At 35.5% G+C, this 21,356-nt stretch overlaps 1 protein-coding gene across 5 annotated transcripts in view; it reads left to right on the top strand.

Moving 5' to 3' along the window:
• STS (steroid sulfatase) overlaps nt 1-21,356 on the top strand; it is a 103,882-nt gene that overhangs the window by 26,111 nt on the left and 56,415 nt on the right. For 3 of the 5 annotated variants that reach the window (XM_058863018.1, XM_058863026.1, XM_058863035.1), the window contains 4 exons: nt 6-127; nt 2,998-3,120; nt 8,729-9,152; nt 18,895-19,031. In XM_058863018.1, the coding sequence (XP_058719001.1) occupies nt 6-127; nt 2,998-3,120; nt 8,729-9,152; nt 18,895-19,031 (806 nt within the window). The remainder of the gene's footprint in view (nt 1-5; nt 128-2,997; nt 3,121-8,728; nt 9,153-18,894; nt 19,032-21,356) is intronic. The other 2 variants (XM_058863042.1, XM_058863049.1) reach the window with 1 other exon arrangement.

Genomic DNA, 21,356 nt, shown 5'->3' with positions numbered 1-21,356 from the left:
TCCAGAACCCCTAATATTGACAGGCTAGCAGAGGAAGGAGTGACACTTACTCAGCATGTAGCAGCATCCCCACTTTGTACTCCAAGCAGGGCAGCTTTCCTGACAGGGAGATATCCTATAAGATCAGGTAAAATCCCATCACTTTATTTATATATAAATGTCTTATTTACAGTAAACTGTATGCAGGGTTTTTGTCTGGCCTTTCTTGATTTATTTATCATTACCAGGTTAAGTAATGCTAAATGATTAGTCATTTCAGTGACGGATCCAGCTCAGCAGAGTTGCTCTACATTTCAAATATTTCATATATATTGGGAAATTTCATATTTCAGAAGAGTTGACACAAAGATAATTTTTTTTTTTAGTGAGTAAAGTTTTTTTTTTGTTTAAATACTTGCAAAGCAAACTGACTGTGCTTATTTAATGCCAGCCATGTCCTGGACTGCAGCAGGCACAATATCACCAGCCAGGCAAGGGAGGGGATTGTCCCGAGCTGCTCTGTGCTAGGGTGGCCTCACCTCCAGTGCTGTGTACACCAAACCTGACAGAGTTCAAGAAGTGTTTGGACAATATTCCAGGGCACATGGTATGACTCATGGGCATGTCCTGTCCAGGTCTAGATGTTGAATTCAATGATCCCTGTAGATCCCTTCCAACTAAGCATGTCTTGTGATTCTCTGTGATTCTGTGAAATTCCTCCAGTATTCAATGATCCGAGGCTCTTTGCCTGCTTCTGTGGTTGCATTCAGGCTGCTCCCACTGCATTGGTGCACAACCCAAGTATTGAACACCACAGAGATGCATCTAGAAAGATTCAGTGGAAGAAGCCAGTGTAAATACTTCTTCTCAGACATTTTTACTTCTGCTAAACCTTTCTGTTTAGACAAATTGTTAGGTTTGTGTTTTGGTTTTCTTCTTTTTGCAGGGAGGAGGTAGGGGCAGAACAGTTCATTAAGGTACTCAAGTTGTCTCTTTTTCTCTGGAAAGAGAGCAAAAATCTCTCATCTATTTGAAGTGTTATTTTTGTAACATATCTACCCATACACATTGTTAAGTATCCTGTGAACACATATGTTTAATCTTTCTTATTTTTAAAGTACCTGATCCAAAGCCTATTTGAGTCAATGAAGATCTAGTCTGTTTATTTTAATGTGCTGGGACTGAGCCTCTCAGTGCTTAGCCATGCAACTTTAACATTCCCTTAACATAATTTTTAGCAAGGATCATTATACATTAATCAGATCACTTGTTCATTAGTGATAAAACATCCTGTCCTTGCTTCTGGGAATGAAAGCAAAGCACGACTCTGGAGCCTACTTGATACATTCTTGCTCACTCAAATCAAGTAACAAGCTTCTGCAAAAGTGCCAGCTAATATAACTTGCTAAATTTTCCATTACATTCATCTGCAAAGGAAAATTTTATATACCTGTTACAGATATATTGCTATTAATATTTACTGTAGGTAAAGCCACAGGTCACTTTCCATTATGTTCCTTGTTCTTATTTCTCAAAAATTAGCACTTGAACTAATTTTTTTCTTCACTGATCAGCTCTCAGACATAATAATTTCCATGTAGGTACAAAAATTGAACTTTGTCTTACTTAAGTTACAAAATTTTGAAATATGGGTTACTTTCAAATGTCAGTGAAGAACTAGTAAAGGCTTATTGTAGAAGACACTAGAATCATGGTGTCGAAAAAATGTTAGAAATATAAAACTCCTGCTAACTGAGCTGATGAAAAGGATTCCAAAATGCCATATTGGATGAGACACAAGCTCAGAGAAAGGTAATGATTAAAAAAAAAGAAATCATGCTTCTGTACTTTCATTCTGATAATTTAATGGAATTGCACTGATTTCACTTACAAGAACTTGAAATATGTAAAAATAAATATAAATAAATAAAATATAGATAAATATATGACTAAAGCTATCTGAAGTGTTGATCAGCAAAATTATCTGGAGTGAAAAACTGAAGTTAGCATTTGAGCTCTCTTTAATAAACCAGCCTAATGAGTCTAACGAGTCTTTTTCTCATGTAACCACAAGGGATACCTGAGGGAGGATTCTGGTTGTCTACATCAGTCATGTAATTCAGGCACTGTAATCATCCAGTTGCATAATTTAGACTTCCTGAAGATACATCTGCACAGATTTGCATAGATATTCTCTGTTCTTACTGTCTATTTTCAGTGTCAGCTCTCATCTGGAATCCTAGTAATCTAATTTTCATGAACCTGAGCTTTCAAGTTCCTCATCCTGAGAGCAGTTTATAAGCTCATTTGTGTTTCTCAGACTCTTAGTATATAGAACTTATTGTGCCTTATTTAGATGTTTTCTTGTTGGTACCTGATGTTTTCTTTCAGTTGGTACCTGATGCCCCTTTAGTGCACTCACTCTGTGTGTCTTCATGACACTGGAGCACCCCATCAATGCTGACAGCTCAAGCCACTCTATTTACAGGATCAGATTCTCTCTTTCTCTTTCTGACCTCATGGTATTTTGCATGCCCAGCAGTAAGACTGTCCTATTTCAATATGCCTTCTCTCAAAAAACCTTAAAGGCTTGTAGAAAACCAAATATGAGGACAGAGGAAATTCTCAAAGTAGAACTTGGGAATCATCTCACTTAGTCCTCATCTTCCTTCCCTCCCTGTGTACAAGAAAAATAAATTATGGAGACTCAAGTTCTTAAAGATTTTGCTATACCTTAGAAAATCTACAGAAGGGGCTGCAGCTGTTTGGTTGATGGCTGGCCCCATGGCTCAGAACTGTTTTCTCCACATCTCAGTTTCTGGTGTCAATACAGAAAAGACCTCGCTGGGCTAAATGGATAATTGTATCTTCCACTTGCAACTCTTAGTGTTCAGATTCAGTAGTCTGATTGTAATATGCCATTTAAGTGATACCACTTAATGCAAAAAACTGCGTGCAGAACTAATGAATGGAAATTCTTTCTATTATCCTGGTCTTATTCATTTTTGTTGTATTTAGGAATGGCTGCTTTCTCACGAGTTGGTGTCTTCTTATTTTCTGCCTCTTCTGGGGGACTTCCTTCTGAAGAAATAACTTTTTCCAAACTCCTGAAGCAGAGAGGTTATGCAACAGCTCTAATAGGTAAAATTGCAGACATGCTCAGCACTGTTTCTTTCATTTCAATGAGAAGAACATTAGCTTCCCATATAAGCTTTTAAGGGTCTGCGTTAAGCTTTTCTCCCCCACAGCATAATCAGTTTATTTTTCTGGAACAAAGCTGGGCACATTCCCTTGCCTATGTGAAACACTAGTCAGGTAAGTACATCTAATTCACTTATATCTTTATAGTCTTGTTTTGCAAGGTACTGAAGAAACATGGCGACCAAACTGAAAATTCATCAAACTCTTGAAAAGTTTTCAGTATAAATAGGAGTTTGATCACATCAGAGAGACAATGAGGTATTGATCACAGGGTACAAGTCAGCACTGTGGTGGTTTTCATTTCACCAGTGTTCAAATTCCCATAAAGTAAATAATGTTGTACCTGGGCTACCATCTTAGTCATCAGATAGAAATGGACATTTCTAGGAAATTTTTCATATAATTTGGTAGATATTTAATATGAAAATGTATTTCTCTCTCATTATAAAGATAGTTCAAATAACTGATCACAGCATAAATATCCAGTGATGGGCAAAAGGAATCATGCAAGATTAATATTAAATAGAATTGGAATTAATATCATAAAGGTACAACATTAAAGATTTCTGAATTTTTTTCTTAATTTGGCCACTGACTTATTCCAGGCTGCTTATATTTTAGAAGATTTTTGTGAAGTTCAACTTATATTACATAATGTGTTTCTATAATGGAATTGCCAGGGAATAGCTCTGCAGAGCACATCATACTAGAATATTACTAAATGAATGTAGATGAAAGAGGCATCCAATTTGTTTTTTAAATGAAACAGAGACTTGCAATTTTGAGAGTAATTTTTGTTTAAAAAAACAGGCTGTTTAGCAAGACTTACAATTCATGTCACTGTTCAAAAAATGTCTGTATAATGTAGATAAACCAATGTCAGTGTTCTAACTAAAAATCTTACTTAGCTGTACCCCAGTCTTATAAAGCATTGAATACCATGATGTCCTGAAAGAATGAAAATAGAAAACCAGAAATTCTTATCAGAAGTTCATTTAGTGTAGGTGTATTGAAACCATAGTGCAAAAACACCTTTCATAATTTGTCATGTTCCTTATGGACTTAATTCCTATTTCTCCATATTCAGTTTAAGACCAGGTTTTTTCTGTTTGCAGCAAGCACAGTAATGCAACTCATTTTCTGGGGCTGACCTAGTTAATGTTCTTTTTTTAACTACTTTTGCTGTAACATGACAGCTTGCTACTTAGATCTCCAGAAGTTATCTCCATGATACTTAATGAACAATTCATCCAAGTGGCCTGAATGAGACCATAAAATGTAATATTACCATATCCTTAGAGTATAATGGTTTCCAAAAATCAAGAAGTGCGTTAAAATTAGGGATAAAGCATATGTAAATGACAGAAAGAAAAATTACATAGATTTGAAGACTAGATAGGCAGTCTGATTCACAACCAGACCATTCTCTGTTTTTGCTGTTATTCTTATCACATCATATTGTTCTAGGTCAAGGAGTCTTTGCTTGGTTTAGTCTAACTCAGCAGTTCCCAAACAATTAATTGTCAAATTCTTCACCAGTGATGAATTGGCATAAGGGTAATTTGAAGCCTTTCTGTTCCTCAAGCCTGTAGTGTCTTTTCTATTTTTTTGCCCATCTCCTCTCTAAGGACATTATTTTTCTTCCCTAGGTACATTTTTGTTTGGTTGTTTTTTTTTTAAATTTTCACCTCTGAATATATGCTTCCTTTTGTTTGATATGTCTCAAAATATATTTTAGCTATAAATCTACTTTATGTATTCACTTTTCTACCTCATTGTTTTCTCTTGTGACATAAAGAAGGTGACAGCCAATAGATCTGTCAGGAAAGCGCACAATCAGATCTGCAACAAAATCAAGTTCTATCAAAAAAAGCAGATATATAGAATACATAATATTTCACCAATGGGAAGAAGTTCTGATGTTTTGTTGGAAATAGCTATTATTAATGCAAAAAATCTCCTTAAATTGGATAAATAGTATTTTAATTACTGCTATATTCAATTACAGTTGAGTAAAGGTTAATTTTTCATTGCTATGCTATCCAGCCAGTTGTCCAGCATCCAGAGAAGTTTAAAATCCACCTATGTAGGTTATCTCTAAAGCTAAAATACTAATTGATAATTGGTACTTATTTCTTTCAGAATGAAGTATTGTAATGTAACTGTATCACAGTACTAAGGTGTCCAATTCAAGGTTGACTGAGTTTATGGAGTGGAATTAATACAACAGTTATTCATAAAACAGCTTAAAATAATTCTAATACCATATGCACATACATATAATTTTTGCTATGTACTTCAAATAAATATATTTCCTTAAGAAGATAAAATATTTCTGTTAGCATCTTGCTCCACATCTTGTATCTTGCCATTTATCTGAAAAGCACAAAATCATTCCAAAAGAACTCATCATATGTCATCATATAAAAATCAGTCTTTATATTGCTCCTTTTACCACTATCTGAGGGAAAAATACAGGGGAAACATGGAATTCTCTAGTGTCCTCAGGATTCTGAAAAATGGAGTTTCAAGTGAAGTTTCTTGGCTGAGTTGGGCTTGCCCCTCACTTTTACTTGCCTTTCATTGCATTGCTTTTACTCTGCAGAAATCTTAATTGTGGCTGACAGAGAGGGAAAGAAGCCTAGGTCTCAAATTATTACGCTACTCATAATTTACAATTAACAGCATAAATTTCACTCAAAAGCTTGGTAGAATCTGGTGAAATGCTGATGATGCTTGTGTGAAGTGTCCATTCTATGAAGCATCACTTGGCAAAGAGATGAGAGCATTTTGCATTGCTCTCAGATTCAGAAGAGCCCCAGAATCTAAAGCACATTACAGTAATCTGTTCAAGCACTAGCTCAAGGCAGGGGTTATTGTCACAAGGAATGAAACAAAACATGTATTGTGGACCCAGTCATCACTTGCTTTTTCAGAGCAGTTAAGGATCTATCAAAATGTTCTACCTCCCCAGCCATTTGAGAATGGCAATTGTGTCATTCCGTCACAGCTGCCGATATAATTTCAACTGGGGCTTCTGTTGCTTCTCCTGCTAACCTGATCTCTGCCTTGTTTGGCTTAAGTTGCTTCTCAACAAATCTTTTTCTGAGGCCCAAGTTTGTCTTGACATTGAACAATTTGTTGTGCTTGCTAAAGCCCTTTTGATAAAAATAGGACCTATATTTCTCCCTGTCCTAATTTGTTATTGCAAGGTTTTTCTATCCTGGGTTGTAGTGGAGATCCAGTTAAAAAAAATACTCCATGTCATAATAAGTGACCTTGAAAGTATACTTAATTTTTTTGACTTTCTGTGTCATATTTTCTTACTGCATTATGGGTGCTTTGAGATTAACGTATAATAGGAAAAAAATTTCAAATTAAAGCCTTAGGATCATTTATGTTCATGATTATAAGCCTCTGCCTTTAAATCACTTATCTAAGTTGATGGCAGTTGTTTCATGCTCACTTTGTTATACATCTGGCTTTATGATTATTCCATTAAGACACTCATCCAAACCTAACAAAAAAAACTGAAGCATTTATTTTCAAAAATCTGCATCTTTGGGTGCTTGGAATGAAAATCTGAGTTCCAGCCTTACCTAGCCCTTTATATCATCTCTATAATGTCTGAAATTTCAGTACAATGGTGTACTGAATGGTGTTGTTTGTTTTTTTAATTGACCACAGTAATTTTCACTGGACCATGTCAAAAGTAGTGACCAGAACCATTCTGGTCACAAAAAACAGAATACCACCTCAGGTGAGGGACCATCTGACAGGGAAAAGTTCTGATGGAATGAGAACGGTATAGAGGCCTTCATTTCACTGGCAGATAAGCAGACCTGAAAATGTTTTATACCTACTTTGATGATATACAGAAGTTATTTTCAACTTAAGACCATCAAGAGACATATGAGGACAACTCAACTCAACTAAGCACTCAAATTCAAGATTTCTGCTTTTTCTCCACCTTTGCTGACAGATGAACTTAGGCATATGACATTCTCATCCTGTACCTCAGTTCTGTTACTTGTGGAAGAGCAGTAAGAATACCCAGCTAATTGGCTAAATTTAAGGGAAGCAGAACTGATCCCCACATTCACCCTCTTTGGTAGTGCAGTACCTGCATTTATCACAGATGAAGGAAAAAGTGCAGGATGAATATGTTGTTCTGGAGACCCAGGAAGAGATGTTCAGGACTGTTTGCGTCAGGACTTTCTTACAGATGCATAAAAGCTGGAAGTTTGGAAAAGGGGAAAATTCTGTATATGCTATTTTTTTCAGTTTTTAATTTATTGCCATGTGTATTCTGAAGTCCCTAAAACAAATATTTCAAATTTCTTTGCACTAGGTTAGGGGAATGAAGACTTACTGGGTTTGAAGATTTTCTTTATTATTTCTTTTATGATCACAGCCCCTGAATTATGCTGGTCATGTTTAGGTGTTTGATTCAGAAAAATAAATAAATTTTGGCCCAGCAGTATATAATGTCATCTGTTTTGTCAAGGCCAGCATGGCTTTTTTTTTTCTTTTCTTTTTTTTTTTAATCAGCAATTTCTTGCTGAGAGCAAAGAGCATAGCTCTGTTCATAATCTATCTCAATAAGCTTAACTGAATTTGAATTTTTTTATAATTATGCATTTTTATTCAAATAACAGCTACCAATTACGTCTGTTGTGCTAAGCAATGCATAAGCATATGGTAAGAGGATGTACCTGAGTCATAGAACAAATTATCTAGACACTTACCATAATCAGCATGAATATAGATTATATTAGTATAATGCAAATCAGGCTCAGTGGTTTCTTGTGTCAGACTGTGTCCAACATTATCACAGAATTAGAGTGATTTCCTAGCGGGATAAAATGCTGTGAGAGATAGTATTTGACAGCAATTTACTTGTTACTGTTGGTTTTTATTTATATATATGAAATATATAAATACAAAATAATCAGCCTCACTGTATGTATATTTTGAGGGATACTGGCAATTCCAGAGATTTTGCAATCATTTAATAAATGTTTTAATAATTTCCCTATTCTTGGTTTATTTTCTATTTGTTACTATTTTTTTCTTCTTCTTTTGTCCTTTTTTTTTTTAAAAAAGTCAAATTATTTGCCAGAAAAATTTCAGAAAAGATGTTTCGTAAATCCGTATTGGTTCTTCGTCTTCAATCAGTAGCTGCTGCAAAATCTCATTTTTTATGACAACTTCACATGCACAAAAGCTTAATTTCCAAAGTTAACTGTGTTAGTGCTCTGTTGCTCTTCAATGACCAGCTAGCCTACTCAAAATTTAATGCTCTTCAGCATTAATATATTCATCATAGCCAAACTATTTCTAAGATGAAGAGGCAGACATAAAAAAAAAAAATCTTTGATGAAGGCATAAAGAAATTTTAAATAGAAAATAGGGATCCACACAATAAATGCTGGGAGCGGGGGGATATCAGTCAGATAGGGATGGTTTTGTGTTTGAAATAATGCACATTAAGAGTAAGTTTGATGATTTAACTACAAAAACACTCCCTGTCCTTCTCTCATTGTAGGAAAGTGGCATCTTGGGATGAACTGTGAAAGCAGTAATGACTTCTGTCACCACCCCCTCAGTCATGGATTTGATTACTTTTATGGCCTTCCCGTGACCAATTTTAGAGACTGCAAACCTGGCCAAGGCAGCGTATTTTTACAAGGGGTTCAGAAACACCTTGTCATCCCAATCCAAATCACTGGAATTGCCATTGTGTCTTTGGCAATAGTGCAGTACATTGGCCTTCTCAAAGTACCCTTCCAAGCATTGGGTTACTTCTTGTTAATAATCACAATTTCACTTGTGATTTTGATTTTTTTCTTCTATCATTTTCGACACCTAAACTGCTTTTTAATGAGGGACCATCAGATTATCCAGCAGCCACTGTCCTATGAGAACCTTACTAAGAGGCTGACAAAAGAAGCCGTGCAGTTTATTGGAAGGTAGGTTTCTAACTGTGTGTAAATTAATGTTGGCATTTTATAATGACAGTGCTTCTGAAAATTAAAAAAAAATGTGAGCTGGTGGGCACAAGGAATATGTCATTATATATATGATCGTAATTTTTTTTCCTTTAAAAGATGACTGAAGTTAGTATTTTTGGTAGGAATCACTGTTTGGTTTCCTCCTATCAGGTATGTAATTAATTTCTCTATAAAAAGGGAAACCTTTAATTCTTAAGAATTTTATGTAACTTGAAATATGAGAAATCTTTTGTGGTGTGACTTTGTTTTGTGAAAGCGCAATTCAGAGTCGTAATCCATGACTTTTCTGGAATGGGGAAATGTTTTTCATCACTGAGTTGATGCATCCATTAAAAGGCATTCATATGGCAAATTTTTTAAGATATTGGCACTTTAGATGATTCCACTTTTATGACAGTAATTTTGAAAATATTTGATTTTCAGAAATAAGGGTGCTAGCTTCTGCACCTGGGACAGAATAACCCCAGGCACCAGGACAGGCACTGGGAGTGACCTGCTGGAAAGCAGCTTTATGGAGAAGAACCTGGGGGTCCTGGTTGACAACAAGTTGTCCCTGAGCCAGCCATGTCCTTATGACCAAGAAGGCAAATGGGATCCTGGGAGGGATTAGGGAGAACATTGCCACCAGGTAAAGGGAGGTGCTCCTGCCCCCTTGCTCTGCCCTGGTGAGGCACATCTGAAGTGTTGTGTCCAGTTCTGGGATCCTGAGGACAGAGGAGACATAAAGCTCCTTGAGCAGGTCCAGCAGAGGGCAATAAAGCTGAGTAAGGGACTGGAGTATCTCTTATGAGGAAAGGCTGAAGTAGCTGGGCATGTTCAACCTCAAGAAGAGACAACTGAGACAGAACCTCATACATAAGTATCTGCAGGGAGGGTGTCAAGAGGATGGAGCTCTGCTTGGTAATGCCAAGCAAGGACAAGAGGCAATGGGCAGAAACTGATGCACAGGAAGTTCCACCTGAATATGAGGAAGAACTTCTTTACTGTGTGGGTGACAGTGCCCTGGAACAGTTAACCAGAGGGGTTTTGGAGTCTCCCTTGGTGGAGATACTTAAGAACTGTCTAGACATAATCCTGTGCCATGTGCTCTGGGATGACCCTGAGGAAGGTTGGACCAAATGATCCCACTATTGTCCCTTCCGACTTTACCCATGCTGTGATTCTGTGAAACAAACAGGTATTTTGAAAACGATGTTTTTAATAGCCATTGTATTGGGCCACCTAAACATTGGGTTTGCAAAACCATCCTAAGTCATTGTTCATTTTTGCTCTCTCATTTTTGCTCTAGTTGACATCAAAGGGCTGTTAATGGGATTAAGTAAAAAAAGTATGCATTTGTATATTCTAAAATAGAAATCAATGTATTTGAAGGAAAAAAAATTAATCAATTTAAATTCTGGAAAAAAATATGTGAATGTATTTTTCTCCACCACTTTTGACACAAGTTGCAGCATTTTAAAAAATACTAAATCAAGGTAAAATCATATTCTAAGATAGAGAATTACTGTTAGGCTGAACTTCTATTCTACATCCCTGAATTACTGTTCTTTAAAATATGTTGCATTAGTTTCTGTGAATGCATGCATATGGTGCCATTGCTGGATGAAAACATGTACCAAGAATCTGCAGCTAAATTTTCTGGACTTAATGACTGTACTGAACAGCTGCTTCTAGCAGTTAGCAAGAAAAAATATTTATCTAAAATCTCAATCTCATACTGCAATTTTTTTATCATTTCTATCCTTATTAATACTTGATGTGACTGTTTCTACACATCAGACTGAAAAAAATGTTTTTTATAAAGAATTTCCTTAAATAAGTAAGTGTTCCCAACAATCAGCTTTCTTGTAAGTATTTAGAAATTAACTAAATCATCTTTATTTCATCTTGGATGGGGATAGATATAAGGATGCCCTCTCATATACATTGTAACTAATTTAACAGTGAAGTACTTTGTTATTACAAACACACACACAAACAAATACAGCTGAAAATTGTTGAGAGATTACTTAGTGACCAAGCATATGGTGATTTCAAAAGACTCAAGTACGTTAACTATACATTGGTATATTCTTCCATTGTTTACAAGTATATAAAGTGTCTGTAGAGGTACTGTTTTGGGTATCTATGAATGTTTCACTGATTTCAATGCCATGACAATAAAATGGTTGCCCCAAAGTAGTTGACTTCAAGATGGAAATCAGTGGTAGAAAACTGGTAACTCTTTTAACTGTACTAATATGTGTAATGTGCACATGTGTTACTGTGTAGATTAGTGTTGTTGTTTAACCCCAGTGTTTTGAGCTGGCAAAATAATTTGTCATCTAAGTCAGCATAGCTTTGTTGACCCAGCTGGAGATAAGTGGTTTTACATCATTTTAGACACTTGGCCCCAAGTATCAGTGTAGTTTTCAGACAACAGTGATGTTAAATTGAAGTCAAGGTTAATAGCACATATTCATAATTTACTACAAAATTTGTTACAGGAGTGCTGCGATTACAGTGAGAATTATAACCCAGACTCTTCATAGTCAATGTTATATTAGAGAATATCCAAACATATTAAAATATTGAGAAGCAATTAAGGCATTTGAGCAATCTTGACTGTGCCCTTTAGTGAATCCACATGCAAAGTATATGACCATAAACCTTACTTCTGAGGATATGAGTAATTAGATTAATATTCACTGAACTGATCTGCCCTACGTATTATTGTAAGCAACAAAATCAATACTTGCTTTGACAAACTAGTTCTGACATGGTAGAATTCATACCTATCAACTCCAGAGCACCAGTAGATCATTGCTTTTATGACCAATTTACTAACTTTGGCCATTTGTGGGTGAATGGCCACCAAAAGGTAATCAGAAGTGAGGGGCCACAAGGTTTTTGGAAGTCACTGTGCTTGACAGCATTCTTGTCATTTCAGTTCTTTCAGCCCATTAGCCACACCTGAATTTGAACCCTGAATTTGTCACACAGTCTCTTTTTCTTTAGCTGATACATTAAATACATTAAGTATCAAACTCAGTTATCTACACTGGTAATCCTTGTGCACAATTATACCAGAGTGCAAACAATCCTGAAGTTAAAGAATTCGAACTTTCACTTAGCTGGTTCTGAATACACATTTCATCATCAAACTGAAAATCATCAGGTATCACATGTCCTTTAGTTGGTTAAATATCTTTACAATAAATATATCATGAAGCTCCAATCTTCAACAGCACTGTTATTTCCTGTAAAGCTTTTTTATGATATATATTTATATATATTTACAACACTATCTATATGAAGATATATTCATTTTCCCATGTTTTATCTATGTAAGTTTATTTGTTGCCTATATTACCTTTATAAGTTCTTCAGATTTCAGGTGATGGAATTCCAGACATTCTTCTTCCAAGCTGTTTCACAGTAATTTTCAGTTTTGTGACTTCTTACTATGTATAAGCATCAAATCCTTCAGAAGGAATATGCAAAGAAGGAGAGGCAGTGGGGGAGACCTTTATGTAAAGGAGTGTTTTGATTGTCCAGAGCTTAATAATGGTAGTGATAAATTTAAGTGTTTATGAGCAAGAAACAGAGGATAGGCCAAGAAAGTAGACACCATGGTGGGAGTATGTTAAGGACCACCTAGACAGGATGAAGAGGAAGACAAAATATTCTATAAGCAGCTGGGAGAAGTCTCACAATTCCTGGCCTTTGTTCATGAGGGGGACTTCAGCTTGCCAGAGCTGGAAATGTAGTGCAGTGGACAGGAAACTGTCTAAGTGGCAATTGGAGTGTATGGAAGAAAACTTCCTGACATAGCTGGTGAGTGAACCAACCTGGGGAGGGGCCCTACTCACTGTGAACAGAGGAAAACTGGTGGGTGCTGTGGTGGCTGGAGGCTGTTTGGGAACAGAGATCACAAAATGATAGAGTTTTTGATTCCTAGCAAAATGAGGGGGGTGTTCAGTACTACTACCTCAGACTGCTGGATGGCCACCTGTGTTTCTATATAATCATTAGAATTTGTATTTTTAAAGTCTTATAATGTCTTCATAGTGTATAGCTATGTTCTGTTGTACTTCATTTGGTTTGGTTTTTGGAGAGGTGTTATTGTATTTTATCTTCCTTAGTCCAGTGCATGCATATTACAATTTTTGTTTGTTCCTTAACAGACAGAAGGAGAGCAAATACAAAAGTCAGTGCCCAAAAATGGCACTGGAGAAGAATGTATGCAATTAGAAGTGTCAGATCTGGTATGCAAAAATAGGTAGTAGTTTAGTTGCTTATCCTAATTTTAAGTGGGCAAGTATCCTGGTTTAGGGACCCCAGGACAGCAGGTCAGCTCTGTGTATGTTAATTCCAATTGCTTTTGCCTGAGAGGAAGTGTGTTTACATGTTGTAAATCTATCAGAATGTTCTCTTGGTATTACAATGTATTTGAAAGTCAAATGGATGCTAATTATTTCATGTTAAATTCAATGTGGTTGTCACTCATGCATCTTCAGCCTTTCAATGACCAGCTGCACAGAAAATCCAGTTTTGCAAAATGCCAGAGTCCAGTTTCAAGCATATCAGAAATTAACAACATAAAAATACCACTCTGTGATACAGAATACCCCTCTGAGACTATACCTGACCACAAGTGATATTAATATTTTTTAAAAAGTCTAGTGAAATCTAGTTTTTGGAAAACAGTATTTAAATACGAACATCATTATATTTAAAAGCTGTGGTGAAGGTGAATTTGAAGAATTTTCTTGCTTAGGTTTACCAGTCATAGATTGCATAAGCATAATTTTCAAAATTTTATTATAACAGTTAATAAATTATAAATTTTCTCTTTATTCTATTTTAGTCCTTGAAACACGGTTGCAGCACCTATTCCAGTTTCTTATTATCTACTCTAGGAGACTGTGGTTTAGAGCTTTTCCATATATCACTAGGGCTTAAGATCTAACAGTTGTCATGTACTGAAGTTACAGTTCTCAAATCAAGTGAATCCTACAAAAATATTCCTTATAGTTTACTGAAAAATAAAAATTATAGGCAAGAGTTTGTATATCTCTGTATACATATTATGTATATGTGCACATATATATTTAAAAATGTAGTAACTTAAAAGCTGTAACAATGCTACTGGACCTTCATGCCTTTTCTCTCAGAGCTCTGATTATGCCTTTTGAACAAGAAGGTTAGAGGGAGAAAGTGTGGGCTCATATAGGGCTTTACTAAATCTTTATATAATTTAAGAATGATTAGGGACCTCACTAGTTCTAGGAGTGAGTGGAAGACTGAATGGTCAATAGAACACTTCTAAAACAGAAGTAGATCTGTATACTGGACTACAAAGCTTTGTGGATGAGAGGGTTTAGTAATGAGTTTAATTTGTACTAGATGATACATTTCTTTTTTTTTTCCTCCATACTTACAAAAATGTTTTTTAGGAGGGGGAGAGAAAAGGTTATATAGGAAGGAAATAAAAACTTATATGAATTCTTTACCTTAAATATTTAAAGGAAGCAATGATGGCATTAAATTGGAAAAGTAGAAGTGCCATGTCTATTGGCATGGAAGAATTATTTCAAAAATGCAGATATAGTAGCAACCAATCCTAAAATCCTACTTTTAATATCTACTAGAAAGAGTCAGATTTTCTATATATTTACATTTTCCCTTTCTCTCTGTTACCTTTTCAACACCTTTTCTGGTTCTGATAAATTATTCCCAGGTAGCCTGGAGTTCTCTTTCTGATTTTGAAAAAAAAAAAGAAGATATGACATCTGTGTTTGAAGGTGTGTATTTTAAAAGAGCAGGACAGAAATATTCATTCATGGATTCATTCAGACTAACAAGAATTTTAACACCATCAGCAGTCAGAACAAAACAAAATCCAGCATGTAGACCAGTCCTGCTTTGACACAACTAAGACAAAATTTGGCTCTTCCTCCTGCAGGAACAAGGTTTAATGAAGTGCATTCATCCAGTCCTTTCACAAAGAGCATTGTTTTACTGGTGATCTAATCTGGAAGTAGAGGAGACATCCATGGGGAATAAGTACTAATGAATTTGTCCACTGGGAGGATACTGAATAAGAACTTTTGTAGTAAAAGGAAGATTACAGCAAAGGAAATGTTATGTTTCTATCTGCTTGTGTTGACACACTGTTGCTTCACCCAGAGTACTGCATCTAGGTGTGAGGCACTCAGCGCAAGAAAGATGTGGACCTCTTACAGTAGATCAAGAGGATGGTCAGTGGGATGAAACTCCTTTCCTATGAGAACAGGCTGAAAAAGCTGAAGTTGTGGAGCATGAAGAGAAGGCTCAAGAGAGACTTCACTGCAGCCTCCCAGTAACTTGAGGGAGCCCCCTCAAGGAGGGAGAGGGAATTTTTATAAGGACAGATAGTAACAGGTGATATTTTTAACAGAAAGCGGTCAGGTTTAAATTAGGTGTTATGAAGAAACCCGTTACTTGGAGGGTGGTGAAGCACTGGAACAGGTAGAGCAGTTGTAGATGCCCCATTTCTGGAAGTGTTCAAGGATTGCCTTCTGGTCATGCTGGTTTTGGTGAAGCCCAGGATACAGTTGGCTTTATGGGCTGCAAGCGCATATTTTGCCAGCTAATGTGGACCTTCTTGTCAACCAACACACCCAAGTCCTTCTCAGATCTGCTCTCAGTCGATTCTTCATCCAGCCTGCATTTGTGCTTGGGATTGACATGACTCAGATGCAGGCCTTTGCACTTGGCCTTGTTGAACTTCATTAAATTCTCATAGGCCAAACTCTCAAGCTTGTCCAGGTGCCTCTGGGTGGTGTTCCTTCCCTCCAGTGTGGCAACTGTGCCACTTATGTGCACAGAAAAACAAACAATTGCCCAACGAGTTCTCAAAGCAGCAAGCATTTGCAGATTTGCAGGAAAAATAGTTAAAAGACTTGTGTATGAAGCACAAAGTCAGACTAGTTTTAATTGCTCTCTCACCCACTTTAAATCTGTGTTTTACAGCTCAAGCCTGAACTGAATCCTTCAGTAATATAAAAAGCCTCACAATAATAATAAAAAAGAATAACCCAGTACTCAGCAATGCAGAGGAGTCACCAGCAATGTGATGCTTTAAGATCCATTAAAAACGCCCTGAAGAATATCTTATGTCAGATGTATGTAATCTTTCTAGCTACTTGATAAATTGAAAAAACTGTGTGACTCATGTGAGGATTAAAAATCTCAAATCTTTTGAAACAGAGATTCTCTGTGTTTGGGCTGTGTAAAAGGTAGTGGAAATACATTTTGAAGGAGCTGTTTTTTGAAGTGGTTCAGGAGTTAAGCTGTTACTGTCAAATTTCTCTCCTGCCTACTAGCTGGTATTATCATTCCATTTTCAAGGTCAGAGTAAAGGTATCCAGTTATGATTCTTCTCAAAGTGTTTTGGCAGGAGATAAATAGCTGCCTCTGATCTTTTATAGGATATTAATAGGTGAGACACTTCTCCACCCAACAGCAAGCTGTCAATCAAAAGCTGTCAATTTTAGTTGGAAAAAAGAGAATGATGTATTGCCCTTCCATATCAATCACTGATTTGATGACTCTTCATGAAAATTAGATCTTCTGTGAGTTCAACAAACAACAAACAGACTTGAATTATTACATCTTGAAAATAACATTTGTAATGGAAGCTATTTATACTTTTAGCAAAGCAAGTAGGCAGTTAGGAGAATGCAGTGTCTCTATGGCATTAGAACAAGGTAGTTTGCATGAAAATTAAATTTAGCTGGCAATATTAAAAATACAAAATAATTTTTGTGGTGTTTTACCCTAGAATTTGTATATTATTCTCAATTCAGTGAACTGTGTCTAAGGAAAAAGTCAATAATAATCCCAGGCATTAAAAAATGCAAGTTGTAAAACAAAAATCATCTGCCTTGCAGTAAAGTTCTTTAGTGAAAGGTCAGTATTACATTTATGTATATATTAAATACGTAATTTTAAGTATATGTCTTTTTTTTAATTCAATTGGTGATATTTTCAGCCTTTTTAATTGACTCAGGGATCTCCTCTTATTTGTTGCTACAATTGTGAAAAGTTCTCACATATATGGCCTTTCAAATAGCAACAAACAACTTCATGGGAAATGTATATTTTATGAAAAACATTGTCTTAAATTTTTTGGATCAGTACTTTATATTAATAAGGTAATACAGGATTAATTTACAAATGTTTGTAAGAGAATTAAAATATTTTTTTATCCATTTTCCATATTACTTCTGAGTTTCCTTAAAAAAGGGGGAATTTTTTTATGATGAAAAATTCCCATCAAGAAAACACTAATGAGTAATATGGATGAAAAATGAGTAATATGGATCAAAATTTCCCATTTTGTGTTTATTTACTACTGTATGTGCCAGTAGAAAAAAAGCTTTAACCGTGCAAGTTTTGAAAAACAGATCAAACCAAGGCGAGAGGAAAAATAGATCATAAATATACTATATTAAACTTAATTATTTTTCTTTAAGAGGAAAGAATTGATATCACATTAATCTCTTTGACTAAAAGACTTTGTTTTCAAGTTCTAAATGTTAGGATTTTTTTGTTAATTTTAAAGAAATGGGTTTTATAAGCATGTCTGTATTGGGCCTCCTCTCTTTAAAGGATGGATGAACCAACTGCTTGACGAAATACATTGTCTCCCTTTGATGCTGATGTGAATCACAGGTATTATCCACCACAGCTTTGTGAGGGAAAGTACGATAAATAAAACTAAAAGTAGTCTGCAATTAGCCGTGTGCTCTAAGGTGAGATGCAGACAAGTTTTGTGGGTAGTGCTTTTGTGGTTCGGCCGATATTTGCAGTATGCATAATGTACCGCAAATGCTGTTAGAGCGTATAGCAGTAAATTTGGCTAGTACGGCACAATTTTAAGTAAAGTAGTATAAATAATGCAAGAACTACTTGTCTGAGCTGTGCTTTCACAGTCTGCTGGAACTGATCATAAATATTGTGTTGACAGATCACATGAACAGCAAAATTTACAGAGTCTGTTTATGGCACTCTTTCTTTTGTATCTGTTAAGAAAATAAAAGACAATTGAGACTGTTCATTACTTTGCTAAGAAAAAATTTCATATTGCTGTGACTTTGAGGTTATGTAGTCACATGCATACACATACAGAGCTTAGAAAGAAAAGAGATTTGGTCATATACCTTAGTCCAGAATAAAGACCAACGTCCCCATAACAGTTTAATTGATCGGCTTCCACGTGACTTTGTGAGGAAGGAAATTGTGTTTCACATAGATATGTAGTGCTGAGAGTATGTTTTGAACAGAAATTTTATTCAGGTTTTTAAAAATAAACTTGTAAAATGAGGAGAGGTGTTTGTATTCAGAAACATCTAGATTCCTATCTTTAAACAAGTCCCTTTTCAATATATATAGCAAATAGTATTTAGATAGAATTTTTCATTAATTTTTGCTTTCAATTCAGTAAAAGCATAGCATTTTTACTGGATGTGTGTTTATTCAATTACACACTGGATGTGTGTATAATCAATTACAGTATTCTTTTTTACCTTTTTTTGTTTTGTTTTGGTGTTTGTTTGTTTACGGGGAGACAGTGAACCTTTTATTTTAACTCTATTGAAGAAAGATTTATTTGTAGAAATCTCATTATAAAATATACTAAAGGTTTATTGTTTTGATTTGTTTTGTTTTCCAGGAACACTGGCACACCATTTCTTCTTGTCCTCTCTTATCTTCATGTCCATACTGCTCTATATGCTTCAGAAAGTTTCAAAGGAAAGAGCAAGCATGGTTTATATGGTGATGCAGTGGAGGAAATGGACTGGAGTGTAGGTATGTTACACACTTCTAACAGCAGTGGAAGGAATTCATGATGACTTGTGTTTATCTTCACCAAACTGAGACCAGCCATTTATGTCTACAGTATATCCGTCATACTTGTCCTTTAGACTTAGGGGAAAGAAACAGTCATTTAGAAAGCACAATAATCTGAGTTTTTGCAATATCTACTTTATTACCAAATTTATTGTATCCTACAAAAGCCCTTCCCTTCTTTGACTGTGAGGGTGGTCTATATAGCATGGACGTAGCAGAAATGTGGACATCTAACTGTGGATTTTTGAAGCTGAGTGGTTAGATCCAACCCTCTGAGCTCCTGAGTGCATCTGGCCTATTCAGATTATCCTTATAAAACAATATATTAATTTAAAAAGTGATCATATGATATCAGGATCAAAATATTTTCAAATGAATTGTATAACGAAAGTAATTTGCTAATTATTTCAATGAGTTCTCTGAATTAATGAAATCACTAATATGAGGTCCACTTCTATTTATGGAGAATAGTCAAAAACAATGAATTTGCCTTTCAGAGCCTTCCAATCTCTCTGAGGCTGGAGAGGAATTGGTCCTTGAAACTTTCAACAGGTTTCCTGTATCTCTAGTTGTATGGAAGTGTTTGTCTGATTCCAGAGATTATCACCTGTGAAAACAAGTAACAGTTCATATTTGTAAATAATCATATGGTAGAATAGCAGTATTATAAGCGCTAAAGATGACTTTATAGTCCTTCCTGTATACCACAAGTTGATTTGCTTCTCAGTACAGGTCAATGCAAATTGTCTTTCTTCAAGAAAGCTTTCTGACTAAGTTGCTATAAACAGATATTTAGCTTTGGTGTGTACATAAATTATGCCAGCATGTGCAGTTAAACATGTATTCTTTGCATATTTTGCATCAAGAAGTCTAGTTGCAGAAATACTGGGCAAAAGGCAGCACAGCATAGTTAGTGATTTATAATGTACTTATTGCAGTATTAACAGGAATAGGGAAAACTGTTGTGGGAAACTGTAATGGGCTTAGGAAGGGTTTTCAGTATAGGATATAACAGAACAACACTCTTGTAAATCATGTTTTGTAAAGAGACAGCAGGTTTTGTTTTTTTCCAGTTGTATCTGAAACTTTACCATGTCTATCAGTGGCCACCAGCATTTGAGTACAATAAACAATTGAGTACTTGCATTAGATAAAAGAGTGCATGTCTTATAATTTATGTTTGCATCCACATTGTAGCAATCTGCTGGGCATTAGCTGGTTTTACTGTCTTTATTTTATTTCCTGTTTCTTTTTCTGTTGCACAATTTTTAGCTTATTCCAGCCTAATTGGTTATTCGCTGCTGCCATTGCATTTTGCAGTTTCCTTACTGTCCCAGAGAGTCTCTAGGGTTTAAACAGCAAGTTGGAAAGCAGGGTAGCTGACATGCTGCTGTTTCAGGCTATTTAGTGATTCAGAGGTGGTAACAGATTGAAAACCACTGCTCTTTTCCAGAATGACCACAGGCTTTTAGGAGAAGTGTCAAAACTGTAGGACAAAAGCATGCTATTTAAAAAGCTTGGGATAAATCAGAGATATAAATTTAATGGTTATAATTAGTAAATTAGAACAAATTTAGATGAGATACACATAATTCAGCATGTATTGTCCTTTCCTGTTTGTTACAGGAGCAGCAAGGGCAGTAGAGCTAGCTTGATCAGGAAACAGATCCACAACTGTCATTTACTAGCATAAAAGTAACAATTTTTTTCTCAGTTGGGATCTGTTTACTCAGTTTTGCTTATGTCTTGTAAGATCTTTCTGATGAGAGATGACATATTTGCTCCAGGATGTAGAAAATGTGTTTAGTTCCTCTGCTACTTTCTCCTCCATTATCAGCCTGATGAAAAAAAATAAAAGTTATGGCTGTCATTTCCAAATGAATCTGGAGGAATAATATAGCTTTTCTTTTTTTCAGTTGAAGGGAATACTTATTTCCATTAACCTCCATTGAAAAGTCCAGTTTTAATGCATCAGCTTCATCAGAGAAAGTAGATTGATTCACTGTACTGCTGATGTCAGTAATCAGTATGCTCTTGGAAAGGCCTCTGAAGATGCTACAGTAGAAAAGTTAAAAATGAAATTGTCTAGAAAAGATGAAAAAGTGAATATTGTAAGCTTTTCAAAAATGGAGGTTTTGTCATTCACTTGACAGGAATTAGTATTTATGTACAGATGAATGTAGCTCGCAAAAGCAATAAGAACAAAATACCCAGATATAACAATATGCAAGACTTTCTAAGTAAAGACAACACAGCATACGAAAAAAACATGAGCGCATTGAA

This window comes from Poecile atricapillus, chromosome 1 (genome assembly GCF_030490865.1).
Source record: "Poecile atricapillus isolate bPoeAtr1 chromosome 1, bPoeAtr1.hap1, whole genome shotgun sequence".
Taxonomy (NCBI): domain Eukaryota; kingdom Metazoa; phylum Chordata; class Aves; order Passeriformes; family Paridae; genus Poecile; species Poecile atricapillus.
The sequence above is the reverse complement of the archived record's forward strand: the minus strand, read 5'-3'. Positions and strand labels throughout refer to the sequence as shown.